Source organism: Dendropsophus ebraccatus, chromosome 6 (genome assembly GCF_027789765.1).
Source record: "Dendropsophus ebraccatus isolate aDenEbr1 chromosome 6, aDenEbr1.pat, whole genome shotgun sequence".
Classification (NCBI taxonomy): domain Eukaryota; kingdom Metazoa; phylum Chordata; class Amphibia; order Anura; family Hylidae; genus Dendropsophus; species Dendropsophus ebraccatus.
Genome location: NC_091459.1, coordinates 132,312,193 through 132,326,317, shown reverse-complemented (window position 1 = coordinate 132,326,317; position 14,125 = coordinate 132,312,193). Strand labels below are relative to the sequence as shown.

Sequence of the window (14,125 nt, the reverse complement as noted above, 5' to 3'; positions counted from 1 at the left end):
ATCTCTAATAGTTACCCAATTATACACACCTTTTTCGGGGGGTCTTGCCCCTTGTCAAAACAAAGAGGATCTACTTTCCATACTTTTTCACATAGCTTATTATACTTCATAAACCAGTTTGATAGTCTCCTTAAGTATATATACTACTCTCTTGGTCCAATCTCAAAGGCCTCTCACCTGTCTGCCAGCACCCTGCCCTATACTGATGAGTAACAAGCTTTCTACAGATACTGCTAAACCCATTGGAACTCCGGCGGTCTGCTGCCAACTGATATTATTATTTTACTTATTATATTCCTTTACACAAGACCTGAACACCACAAGGTACTTGGTTAAGCAAATAGCATAGAAAGCAGATAGCAGGGAAAACACACTGAGCTTGCTAGGGAACTATATAGGAGACCAATGACCTGGTCCAGAAGGTGATTGGACCACACACACGCCAACATGGGAACAGAAACAGCAAGGGTGAATGGAGAAGCCAAATGTTAAACATCTAAGCAAAATAAAGTAACAGTGAAGGGGCTAGAAAGAAATCAGCAAAGAGAGACGGGTGTGGCAGGCGAATCAATTAGAAGAACAGAAGAAGCAGGACAGTGTTCAGACCGAGCTCAGAATGCAAACTACACACAGGATAAACATAGATTCATGGCCAACAGCGTCTCAGTCTCAGTTGTATTTCATGAATCGAGGAACGCGACTAGATCCCAACAAATCCTGTCATAAGAGGTAGCTTTCTGCTAAGAACCCTATGGATCATTTACCCTCTACTGGGAAATCGAGTAGGAAGTTTTCACTTCTCCTATAGCACCATCACAGGAAAAATGAAGAATTTCACAGTGTTTAATTAAAGTAATGGGTTGTTCCCATAGAGGGAGAATTATTCATTGTCATAGTCTGGGTAGTTCCTCAAACAATTGGCAAATTTTTGTGCAATCTGTTTTGCATTAAATTCTTGATGGTTTGCTGTTCTGCGTCCTTCTGTAATAGTCCCAGTACTGTAGCTACTATAGTTTTGGCTGTTTTTATTGAAATTTATTAAGATTTCACAAATATTACCATCTTTGACCCAAAATTCACAAACCTAGCAAAACAAATTTCCAACTGCTTCGTTCATCTCTACCTACCATAAAGGGACAAGTTATAAATTGTTGTAGAAACCTACACCAGCTCGCATATACAGACAGGTTAATATAGGACCCCATAATGCACAAAAATGAAAATGATTTTTTTAGCATTTATATGCTAAAGCTCATGACTGCCAGGATTTGGGGATTATCAACCTATAAATTAAAAATTTCCTAATATGCTTTGCAAAATGGATTTTCTAAAGCAAACAGCTCCTTTATCTACGCCCTATATAGTGTGTACTCATCTAGTTTCCCTCCCCATTCGGTGCATTGGATTTAACTTTGTGCTGATAGTGCTCTCAGGTCAAACAGCAGTCACAGGAGACCAGTGATATCTAGAGTGAATGACAGGTCAGCATACATTGACATTTTTCCAGATACTTAATAGGCAAATATTCACTACTCGATGCATTAATAAACTGTCAGATGTTCGGAAACCAACAGAGAGAACAGACGTGTCACTCACTGTAGAGATCAATGATAGCTATTTCCACAGTGTTTAAGCTACAGAGATCACAGCTTGGTGCGTCTACTGTCAGTGCTAAAGCATTGTTCTTGTGTAAGAGCCGGGGCAAGGGCTTCATATGGTTTATAAGCTTTACAGACAAAAGAATAGAAGCCGTATCAGTCACATAACTATAGACATTGTATAGATTAATATTTGCAACAATCAGATGTCCAAGGACTGAGAATGGATGGTTTGCCTGATAAAGGAAAGAAAAAAAGAGAGCGGATATGGCATTACAAGTTATCCTTGCAATTCAATGCAATGATTCCAAAGGTATGTTTAGGACCTGAGGAAGAATGACTGTCTCCTTCAAAACACGTCGGCTATTTAATTGCAAAGTAAATGTAATATTTGCTGTTTTACTATATGTCAATGACCATGATTCATGTACTTTAGAAGCATTAACTAGTATTGAGTGTTGCGCCAGTAAAGAAACATAGAAGATTGTCATCACCCCCCGATGCAGCTAGTCTGCCCTTTTGGTAAAAAAACATAACTTCCTCCCCACCATCTCCTGTGCAATAGGGGGCTATCAGCAAGTTAGATTCATCTATCCTGCTGATAGTTCCCCTTTAAGTCTGGGCTAAAATCATGGTTCGTTTGTATGGGGGGAAGAGGGGGGCAAAGGCCCATTCCCAAATACCCTGCTACTTTCATACACCTATAGAGATATAGCTTTTAAATGTGATGCCAATAGGATGGGCTATTACTATAGCCACCAATAAACTGAATACAAGCTGTGTAAATCCATATGTGATAACCATTGGCAGAAATTTGTCCAACTGTTAATTTTTCAGTTGCATATAAGAACAATGTAAACCACTTAACCCAACAAAAACTGTATAACAAGTCATTTAGTTAAAATTAAACACAAAATGCCACTTAGAATAACCCTTTGTAGTGGCTTATGTTCTCATGGGCAATGGTTTTGACCAGTTTAAATCCAACATAGGGTCCCCATACACACTAGACATGCAAAAACAATACCTGAGGATGTCTTTCAACGTGTTCAAAGACAAACAACTAAAATCGCAACAATCTGCTGCAGTCACTCCATGGAATAGGAATGGAAGCAGCAGACCACTGCTATCTTCTACCCCCCCCCCCCCCCCGCTCTTACCGGCTTGTTGCCAACACGTGTAATAGCTCCATCAGCAAGAAAAGAATGAGGAACAAGCAAGCGCTCTTTAGCTCCTCTTCATCGCCCCATGTAATAGGTGTTTAACCACTGCTACTGCAGTTGACCAGGAGGCAGGGTCTTCTCCATAGGTGACCTATTTGTATTGAGAGCTTCTTCCTCCTCGCTCTATGCGGGGGCGTAACTACCACCATAGCAACCAAAGCAGCTGCTACAGGGCCCACCATACCAAGGGGCCCAGTGGCCCACTCCTGATATACACTGGGCCCCCTGAGCTGTCATCATTTGCAGCACCCAGTGGCTTTGCGGGCCTCCTGGGTTCTGCAGATATCCCTTTAAGTATAAGCTCTCCTGATGAGCGTTAGAAGTTATTACTACATTTGAAGGATTATTGGTCAGTCGGGGAGGGGGGCAATCAAGAGTTTGTTATGGGGCCCAGCCATTTCTAGTTACGCCCCTGGCTTTATGATTGACGTTTGGACTGTGGATGGGGAAGCTCAGAACTGAGTGGAGCTGCCACTACAGGGAGCTCTATGCACCTAACCACAAGTGTCTACCTCCTAGACACTAGCCATGGCAGTAGACAAGGGAAACTAGCAGCAATAAGAAAAAGAAATTTCCTTAGTTCATCATAAGTTGTACGTTTGGGATATTTTGGATCTGCAAAAATTTTTAGATGTTTTAGAAAACTGCTGATTATTTCCTTATTTGCATAATTCCACAACTAATCATTAAGGGCATGCTTTCCTATTAATTGCACAATGGTAAAGAAAGACTTGATACAAGCTGGCAGCACGAGATAAATTACCGAGAGAGAATAGAAGTTGTTTTTCTAACTTTCCGTATTGGAGAAAAAGAACACAGCTATTGCTCCCTTTCTAATTAATTGGAATTATTTCTCTTCTTTCATTTTTAATATTTTTTCTAAAACCAATTTAAAATTATCAATGGTGACAAATACAATCCCTATGGAGTGTTACTAATCATCTCCATCACATGGTTGGCCTACAGCGGTGGTTGGCCTACAGCAATTGTAGAATGAGTTGTAGGGAGTTGTAGTTGCATCCGTTGGAGAGCGGTAAGTCAGACATTGGTTTATGGTATTGTGGTGAACAGAATTACTGGACTAAGGTTGATGCATGCAAATAAATCTATTATGAACTGAAAGGTGAGTCAGCCAATTTGCTCAATTTTGCCCATTGCCGTGAACCAATAGGACCAACCTAATCCCTCATATGGAAAAAATTTTGCATTGAAAATGAAGCCTCATTATTGGTTAACGCTTCATATAGGATAGGCAACTGTAAAAGTTAATTTTTGCATAACAAAAATATATATTTTGCCTTTACCTGAAAACCATCAGCAAGCTGCTATTTACAGACCTATTTTCCCTATTACAGATGTAGCAAGCACCATCTCTATGGATAATGTGCTACGGATAATAGTCCGACCTTAGGCTATGTTCACACTACGTAAATCTACGGCCGTAGTTCTCGCCGCAGAACCACGGCCGTAGATTTGCGGTGTGGACATAGCCTCAGTTTCAATGGGATCCGGGCGGAGCGTGCACACATCGTATACGTTCCGGCCGGATCCCATGAGGCGCCACAAAAAACTGGTCCATTATTTGTGGCCGCAACTCAGTGAAGCAGGGACCCGCTTGCTTCACTGTGTGCTATGGGAAGCTCTAATGTGGGCGCGTGCTGATGTGCCCGCATCAGAGCTTCCCGGGCGGATAGATCATCCGGCCGGTACTTGTACCGGCCATGATGATCCGGGCTGGGACTGGCCGTTCCGTGACCCGGCCGGGGTCACAGAATGGCCGGATCTTCACGTAATGTGAACATAGCCTTAAAGTGTAATTTCCATTTAGAAAAATTTAAGATGTGTCAAAAACATTCAAAAAGTTTTGATCAGGCGGGGTTTCGGTAACGTGCTTGAACAAAAGTTTCTCTTTTTAAATTGGACTTTTGATGGAATGGTGTTAAAAAACTCATAATAAAAGTGGTGGAAGTTTGCAGTTTTCCTGCAGGTACCATAAACCTTAAACACCCGATAATCGTCCGAATTTGAGCAATTGATGGTCATTGATGAGTCATTGGGGCAGTCACCTGTGGCTTCTCCACACTTACCAGCCTTGACTGATAGATTTCTTTCTGTTTGGGTGTAGAGATAGAGCTATCAAGACAGGAGGGGCGGGCAGAAGCCACTGAAGACCACCCCAATGGCTGGTCATTAAACCCATTAAAATGATAGCATTTCCCTTTAAGCTGTGTTTAAAATTCATTTGTCTGTAGACGTACTAGGCGACAACTTCTTCCTCCCTAGCTATTAGACAAATGAGGGTCACTAGTCAATGATGAATTATAATGAAGCCTACAAAGCTACTTCAGACTTGGAAGTGTGGCCAAAGAGCAAAGACGTGGTGGCAGTGAATCATCCAAAGAAATTATACAATGGGTTCCCAAGGACTTCATAAATCACCCAAGACCGGCCTCTTCTGCTGAGAAGTAAACACTTTACAAAGGTCATTGGGGAATTTCGATGACGAAGAGTGGACTATATTCCGAGTATTGCATAAAGATCTAAGAACAAGAAGTGGTAGGAGAACAATGAGTTTAAATGAGAACCTAATACCCCAGTAGGTGGGAGATTTCTTTTTTTTTTTAAGAATTCCATGAAACAGTTTCAGCTGTTCCTTTTTCTTCATCATATGAAGTTATATGAAAATTGTTGCACATCTATGCGAGTAATACAAAATGTCAATATTAAAAGGGACAGTGCGAATTAAACTGTTACACTATGGCCTGTACAGAAAAGAGCATGAGGTTTAGGTGCATGACACACGGATAACATAGAACACCAAATAGAGAATTTTCTGTTGTTTTTACTTTCCTTAACAAGAATAGATTGTTAGAGAAAATGAATCATTTCCATTTATTATGTTATTACATTTTAGCAGACTATACCAAAACCACTCCTTTGAATTCTGGAGGCAAAAGACTCAAAATATATGTGAATTTTGGCACAAAATGTTTCAGGGCTTCTATCGGTAAAATGTCCAAAAAGCATGCCGATTTACAGCCTGACGCATTGTCGTATTGAATCAAACATTTAACTTTGGTTAACTTGCTGAATGCTGTCTGTTCAGGGCTCAAAACGTGGTCATCCATTCACATTTAGACTATGTGAAGCCCATTCAAGTGTATAGGTCTTTCAGCTACATGTCAGGCTGTATGTTGGCTTCTCTTTTTGATATTTTGCCAACATACAGCCCAACTGAAACCCTGACATGTGATGCCACTGGGAACCAAGATGTGTGCCTCCCAATAAGTGTATGCAAGAAAGGGGTCAGTGGAGCCTCAAAAACAAAAATAGGCAGATATCCCTCCAGGAAAGGAAACCTTGTGCCTCCAAGTAGGGAGATCACCAAACCAACCTGATACATAGCCCCTTCAGTCCCAATAGTCTTCCTAAAAGTATCTCCTTTTAGTCCTATGGCCCTCTTTTTCAGACTACCATATGAAACCATTACCATTTTTTTTTATAACTTTAATAGACTTTACTATAAATATCCAATATCTGTAGCAAAGAGCGAGTCTGTCACCTCCTGATTACTTACCAAGCTGGGGGCACTGTTGGATAGATAGATATCAATGAAATCATTCAGAACATACCTGTTGCCTATATCGGTGTTTTCATAAACACCTTTATTTGGGTTGTTAATAGTGTCAAAGAGGTGGAGCCTATCTTTTCCTGGGCCCTAGCACTGCTAGTCCTCCCTGGGCTTAGCTGGTTTAATGAATGGTTTTATTGCAATCTATTCAGCGGTGCTGCAAACTAGAGATGATCGAACATCGGGAAATGTTAGGTTCGTTTGAACTCGAACCTTCTCGAACCTTCAGCATTTAATATCCGATGCCTTCCCATTCCGTGGGGAAGGTGGAGATTGCCCGAGTACCGCCTAGAAAACAGGGATACAGCCTATTACCTAGGCTGTATCCCTGTTTTCCAGGCGGTACTTGGGCTGTCTCCACCTTCCCCACGGAACGGAAAGGCATCGGGAATCAAATGCTGAAGGTTCGAGAAGGTTCAAGTTTGATCAAACTTAACATTTACCGATGTTCAATCATCTCTACTGCCAACTCAGTAGGTGGTCGGGGGTGACAAATGCAACTGATCCAACTGATCTATAGAATGAGTGGAGACAGACATCTGCTGCTATGTACTCCTCTCCCTGCTCTGTGTCTATAAGACCTGGACAACCCCATAGATTTACAGGTCACGTGACCCAGATTCTAAATAGAGTACACCTGTCATAGTATTCTCCTGGATATGGATGAGTGATCTTGCCAAAATTTCGGGTCCATCCAAACCCGAACACTTGATATTTGACTCCTGGGGGTTGGAGAAGTTGGATGCAACCCTAGAGCTGCCAGGAAAACATGAATGCAGACACAGTCCATAGACTGTATTCATATTGTCCAAGCTCCATGGGGTTGCATTCCACTTCTCCAGCCACCCAGAGTCCAGTGGTGAACATTGTGGTTTGGATGGACCCGAGCATTCAGCAACTTCGCTCATCACTTCTCCTGACTTGTTCATGGTACAGAGTTAACCATTCTGTTATTGTGCTTTAACATTCTGTCAAAGACTTATACTAGAAAATAAACAATAAACATTTGGAGGTCATCATACCAATTGTACAAGTAATTTCTAGCTTTGTGCTCCAAATATAATGCACTATAAATACACTGTTTCTGACATTTTCTTTTTTGTCCTCTATTGAAGAACTGCAACTTTTCTTAAAAGTTTGAATTCTATCCAAAGAATTATTCGAAGTCTATCCTGGAGGTTCCAGGCTGGCAGAGCTATACGTTTTCTATGTCCTTCCTCCCTCTTGTGATACTTTATACATTGTCTATGTCTTTCCTCCCTCTCGTGATACTTTATATACGCTCAAAATAGCAAAGTCCAACAGCACTAGAGTAAAAGAATCAATATAGGAGTAGTACCAGATGCACGCCTCACCAGACTGGATCACGTCCGAAAAAATCTCCAAAGAAGTAAAGAGACAGCATCCAAAAAATAGTGAAAAAACGTGTAGCTTTATTCACCAAGCCATGCAACGTTTCGGCTGTATCTCTGCCTTTCTCAAGCATGGTGAATAAAGCTACACGTTTTTTCACTATTTTTTGGATGCTGTCTCTTTACTTCTTTGGAGACTTTATATACGCTGTCTAAGTCCTTCCTTTCTCTCGTAATACTCTATGGGGGAGATTTATCAAAGGGTGTAAAATTTAGACTGGTGCAAACTGCCCACAGCAACCAATCACAGCTCAGCTTTCCTTTCAGCACTGCCTAAAGCTGAGCTGTGATTGGTTGCTGTGGGTAGTTTGCACCAGTCTAAATTTTACACCCTTTGATAAATCTCCCCCTATACGTTGTCTATGTCCTTCCTCCCTCTCATGATACTCTATACGTAGTCTATGTCCTTCCTCCCTCTCGTGATACTCTATACGTAGTCTATGTCCTTCCTCCCTCTCGTGATACTCTATACGTAGTCTATGTCCTTCCTCCCTCTCGTGATACTCTATACGTAGTCTATGTCCTTCCTCCCTCTCGTGATACTCTATACGTAGTCTATGTCCTTCCTCCCTCTCGTGATACTCTATAAATTGTCTATGTCCTTCCTCCCTCTCGTGATACTCTATACGTTGTCTATGTCCTTCCTCCCTCTCGTGATACTCTATACGTTGTCTATGTCCTTCCTCCCTCTCATGATACTCTATACGTTGTCTATGTCCTTCCTCCCTCTCGTGACACTCTATATGTTGTCTATGTCCTTCCTCCCTCTAGTGATAATTTATACGTTGTCTATGTACTTCCTTTCTCTCGTAATACTCTATACATAGTCTATGTCCTTCCTCCCTCTCGTGATACTCTATACGTTGTCTATGTCCTTCCTCCCTCTCGTGATACTCTATACGTTGTCTATGTCCTTCCTCCCTCTCGTGATACTCTATACGTTGTCTATGCCCTTCCTCCCTCTAGTGATAATTTATATGTTGTCTATGTCCTTCCTCCCTCTAGTGATAATTTATACGTTGTCTATGTACTTCCTTTCTCTCATAATACTCTATACGTTGTCTATGTCCTTCCTCCCTCTCATGATACTCGATACCTAGTCTATGTCCTTCCTCCCTCTCATGATACTCTATACCTAGTCTATGTCCTTCCTCCCTCTTGTGATACTCTATACATTGTCTATGTCCTTCCTCCCTCTCATGATACTCTATACCTAGTCTATGTCCTTCCTCCCTCTTGTGATACTCTATACTTTGTCTATGTCCTTCCTCCCTCTTGTGATACTCTATACTTTGTCAATGTCCTTCCTCCCTCTTGTGATACTCTATACATTGTCTATGTCCTTCCTCCCTCTTGTGATACTCTATACGTTGTCTATGCCCTTCCTCCCTCTAGTGATAATTTATATGTTGTCTATGTACTTCCTCCCTCTCATGATACTCTATACATTGTCTATGTCCTTCCTCCCTCTCGTGATACTCTATACCTAGTCTATGTCCTTCCTCACTCTCATGATACTCTATACCTAGTCTATGTCCTTCCTCCCTCTCATGATACTCTATACCTAGGCTATGTCCTTCCTCCCTCTTGTGATACTCTATACATTGTCTATGCCCTTCCTCCCTCTCATGATACTCTATACTTTGTCTATGTCCTTCCTCCCTCTTGTGATACTCTATACGTTGTCTATGTCCTTCCTCCCTCTCATGATACTCTATACGTAGTCTATGTCCTTCCTCCCTCTTGTGATACTCTATACATTGTCTATGTCCTTCCTCCCTCTCGTTATACTCTATACATTGTCTATGTCCTTCCTCTCTCCCGTGATACTCTCATTGGTTGGATGCTGTCACAGTTATAGTAATGATTGATTCATCCTTCAACATTTTAACTCATTTCGACTTATCGCTTGCTTACAAACTATTTCTTCAGCTGGACTTTTTAAGCACATGGAGTATTAACTTATAAATTCTATAGTCTTGAAAGCTGTGTATAGGAGCTGTCACAACCTGGAAAAAGATCCAAAAACTCAACCAGTGAGGTGGGATTTGGAGTCGTTAAAAATTGACCCATTTCCAGGCAAAATTAATTTCAATAACACCAGAAAACAGGGGGGGGGGGGGGGGGGGGGAGGGTAATATATCATGTATCATATAGTATAACTGATATTACTATAACTGAAGCACTGAATATATTTTCAAGCATGTTATATTTTTGTTCACATGGAACCCATAGAGACAGATGTTCCTTTGAATCAACTGGTTATACAAATTTTTATTTTACATCTATTTAAAAATCTCAAGTCTTCCAGTACTTACCAGCTGCTGTATGTTCTGCAGGAAGAGTTGTATTCTTTCCTGTCTGACACAGTGCTCTCTGCTGCCGCCTCTGTCCATGTCAGGAACTGTCCAGAGCAGGAGAGGTTTTACTATGGGCGTTTTCTACTGATCTGGACAGTTCCTGACATGGACAGAGGTGGCAGCAGAGAGCACTGTGTCAGACTGGAGAGAATACATCACTTCCTGCAGGAAGTACAGCAGCTGATAAGTACTGGAAGACTTGAGATTTTTAAATCGACGTAAATTACAGATCTATGGAACTTTCCGACACCAGTTGATTTGAAAGAAAAAGATTTTTGCTGGAATATCCATTTAATTTGGGCAAAAAACATTGTTTTATCTAGTTTTGGTTATGAGATATAAATGGTAGACAACATGAAAACAAAATCAATGAAGACAGGACTATGTGATCTCCTACTTCTACTAGTTACAGTGCTAAATCCACTTTCGTACAATCACAGGACATTGCTCACCCTGGCCTTTCTCATTCCAAACAAATACACAAACCCTACAATTACATTTTTTCCACTATTTATTATAAGAATTTATCATCCATTAACATTGGCATGACAAAGTTTTAATGTAAAGTTTTCTGAGTTTTGGCATAGCTAGTTTATGAATAGCAGGGTATGTGCTCCAGGGGTACCTACCTACCTACCAATAAGAGATTACAATGGAGCAGTACAATAATAACATACAAGAAATTCAGTATAGGATTGATTCATTGGCACTACCTGATTCTTAGGCTTTCTCTATGGGTGCAGGACAGAATATTATGAGTATGTGCTGTGTGGAGGTGCTCCTCATATGAAAAACCACTTGGTAATACATATACAAAAATTTAAGAAAAAAAAGAGATTGAGGGCACTCACCACTTGAATGTGCACGTCCGGGCTTCTGATGAAGTACGCATGCACACGAGTGTTTGATGTCCGCTCCCAATATGAATTTTACCTGATGACTCTTTTGTAAACCACAGATGAAAAAAAGTGGTGAGTGCCCTCAATCTCTTTTTTCTTTAATTTTTGGAGCAGTGCAATAGTTACAGATGGGTCCACTGTTACCCCTCGTTGAACTTAGTTAAAGACTCCAATTTCTCATTATGCAAATTCAAGATAACATTGCATTTTGCTGACGTAACTTTTATTCGCCTGCAGGCCACATGACAACCACTGGGTGGCCACACATATAGCATACACATCTCCCAACGGAGTATCACATAGTCATTTTGGAATATGGTAAGCCATGATAAAAGGTAAAAAAGGACATCTGTAGATGATACTAACTTTGTCCAAGGGGAATACGAATAAAAATGCAGGAACCTGACGGTCAATCAAGATGAGTGACATGACATGGATAACTAATTGGGAATAAGAGCTATGTCTGATCAATTTTTCCATTGATGACTTTGCTCTAGGGTTTGGTCCCATGGTGCAGAAGGCAAGTGGCCATAATGCAACTGAAAGCCACATGGACATGCGATTCCATGTGGTTCTCAAACCTGTTTTCTTGAAAAGTTACAACCCTCTGTGAATCAACAATCAACAAAAGTGTCCCAGCGGGTTTCAACTGCATCATGTCCGCACTTCATCCACCCTAAATGGTCTCTTCAATTCAATGCATTATGGACAGGTGGAGCCAGCATCACCCCCAATTTATAGACAAGGAAGCCGTATCATTAAGTCGTGAACCATATGCTAAACGGGAGAATGAAGCTATAACAGAGATATAAACACCTCTGAGAGATCACACAATGTTTCCGTAATGAGGATCAGGACAGACTCCGATCCTTGTGGGATTACAGAGGCTTCATGTAATATTCTAGTATTAGGAAAACTTGAATTGTGATTTTCCTAGAAAGTTTTTTATTTTGGAGAAACCTGCTGCCATTGGCAATATCTCCCCATGGAAGGATATTTAGCATTGCAGATTTCGGAGGAGACATCTGGTTATCATGGTTACTAAGCTCTTATTTACTTTTCGTTCTGGGTTTCCAGATGCAAACTGTGTTCTTGCGATAAATGTTCTACGGACGGGAATTACCATGACCATTAGGCTGGCGGAATGAGAAGGGAAACAGAGATTTGGGAAATAGGTGGAAATTGATTTTCTTTTTTCTTATAGTTTAAGGAGCTCAACGGAAACAGAGTAAGATGTAAGAAAAGTTCTACTATACATTATATATGATGTATAATATTATAGATAGATAGATAGATAGATAGATAGATAGATAGATAGATAGATAGATAGATAGATACTGTAGGTAGATAGATAGATAGATAGATAGATAGATAGATAGATAGATAGATAGATACTGTAGGTAGATAGATAGATAGATAGATAGATAGATAGATAGATAGATAGATAGATAGATAGATAGATAGATAGATAGATAGATAGATAGATAGATACTGTAGGTAGATAGATAGATAGGAGATAGATAGATAGATAGATAGATAGATAGATAGATAGATAGATAGATATCATACACTGTATAATCCTATTCAGTATATGATGAGCGGCGGGGCAGCGATATGAGTTGTGGTGATCTTTATACTTTAGTATTCAATCACGATTTACGCTAACTCCATCCCCCGACACATCAGCCTGGCTCTATATACTTTTTACTCAATAAGCTGTATATCTCTCCGTACAATAACACCAGGGCTGTGCATACTGTAAGTACAGATACTAAATTCTCAGGGGGGTGGGGGGGGATATTCTGGTGCCATCTAATCCTATGGGTACCAGTCACTGAGCGGACCTGGACTTATCAGCACAAAGTATGTGAGCGAATAAATCTCAATCAAAGAACGGTTCATAGACCTGGGACGGATCGCTTTGGCAGCTCTAATGCAGATTTGGGGATGAAACGCGTGAATGTGCTTTAGAGATAAGCTGATCCTGGATGATGATGATGATGATGGTGATGATGATCAGTAATACAGAAGACAGGACTTTGTGGAGGAACACCAGTCACTGACACGGTATCGCTATAATAGAAAATAGCAATGATAATTGAAGATTAGGAAAAGAGGAAAAGTACTTGCCCAAGTTGGTACAAACAGGCTGACCGGGCGCTCTAGTTGGGGTGGAAGCTGCTTCCCCGCAGCATTCATTTCCCATGCAGATGAATTCCTGTATGGAGTGATCTCGTATCAGTCATTTATTCCAAATGCCAGGCGCTCTCAGGCAGCTGGGAAGAGGAGGCAAGTTTTTTTCGGAATAGAGGAACCTTTTGTCTAACGCTAACTAATCCATCACAGGACAGGAGTGTGCAGGGAACAGCAGCCGGTAGCAGTATCAGCAGCAGGGACTCTAACGCGTTATCACATCCAGAGAGTTCCCCACTGCTTCCCCTCCCTCCCAGTACAGCTCAGCCTCCTTCCCTCACTGATGCTGATGCTGCTATAGCTCCTCGCTGCCAGTCACTAACACGTTTCTCCACCTGCTGGCTTATAGCCACTTTATCCCACCCTTATTCACTTACCCCAGTGGGATTAGTCAATTCCAACGCTCATTTCCCTAAATACTTTGCAGTAGACCCATCATCTAGGGATGAGAGGGGAGAAAGGGTTAATTTTTTTTTTCAGTTTTCATAATGAATGGATGAATGCTTCAGTGAGTTTTTATTACTGAGAGTCCCCAATATGAAATGACTAAAATATGCATTAGGACGGTCTATCGATTTATGGGATAAGAATATAGTTGTTGGGTTATTATTGGTGCTGTCGGATCTTGGCGTGGCTATTAACCCCTACAGGGACCGGAGCAAAGGGGGATTGTGTTAGACAGCTCTTACATCTCAGGGCCCTATTACATGGGACTATTATTGTGCGGAAAATCGCTATATCGTTCGAATTTAAACGATAATCGTTCTGTGGAATTGCAGGCAAAGATCGAAAAATCGTTCGCATGTCGT

General features: G+C 41.0%; 1 protein-coding gene across 1 annotated transcript in view; it reads right to left on the bottom strand.

The window, feature by feature from the left end:
- SNTG2 (syntrophin gamma 2) overlaps positions 1 to 13,373 on the bottom strand; it is a 284,599-nt gene extending 271,226 nt beyond the window's left edge. The window contains exon 1 of the mRNA XM_069974063.1: positions 13,254 to 13,373. Coding sequence (XP_069830164.1) covers positions 13,254 to 13,322 — 69 coding nt within the window. The 5' untranslated portion in view covers positions 13,323 to 13,373. The remainder of the gene's footprint in view (positions 1 to 13,253) is intronic.
- Between the last annotated feature and the right edge of the window lie 752 nt (positions 13,374 to 14,125).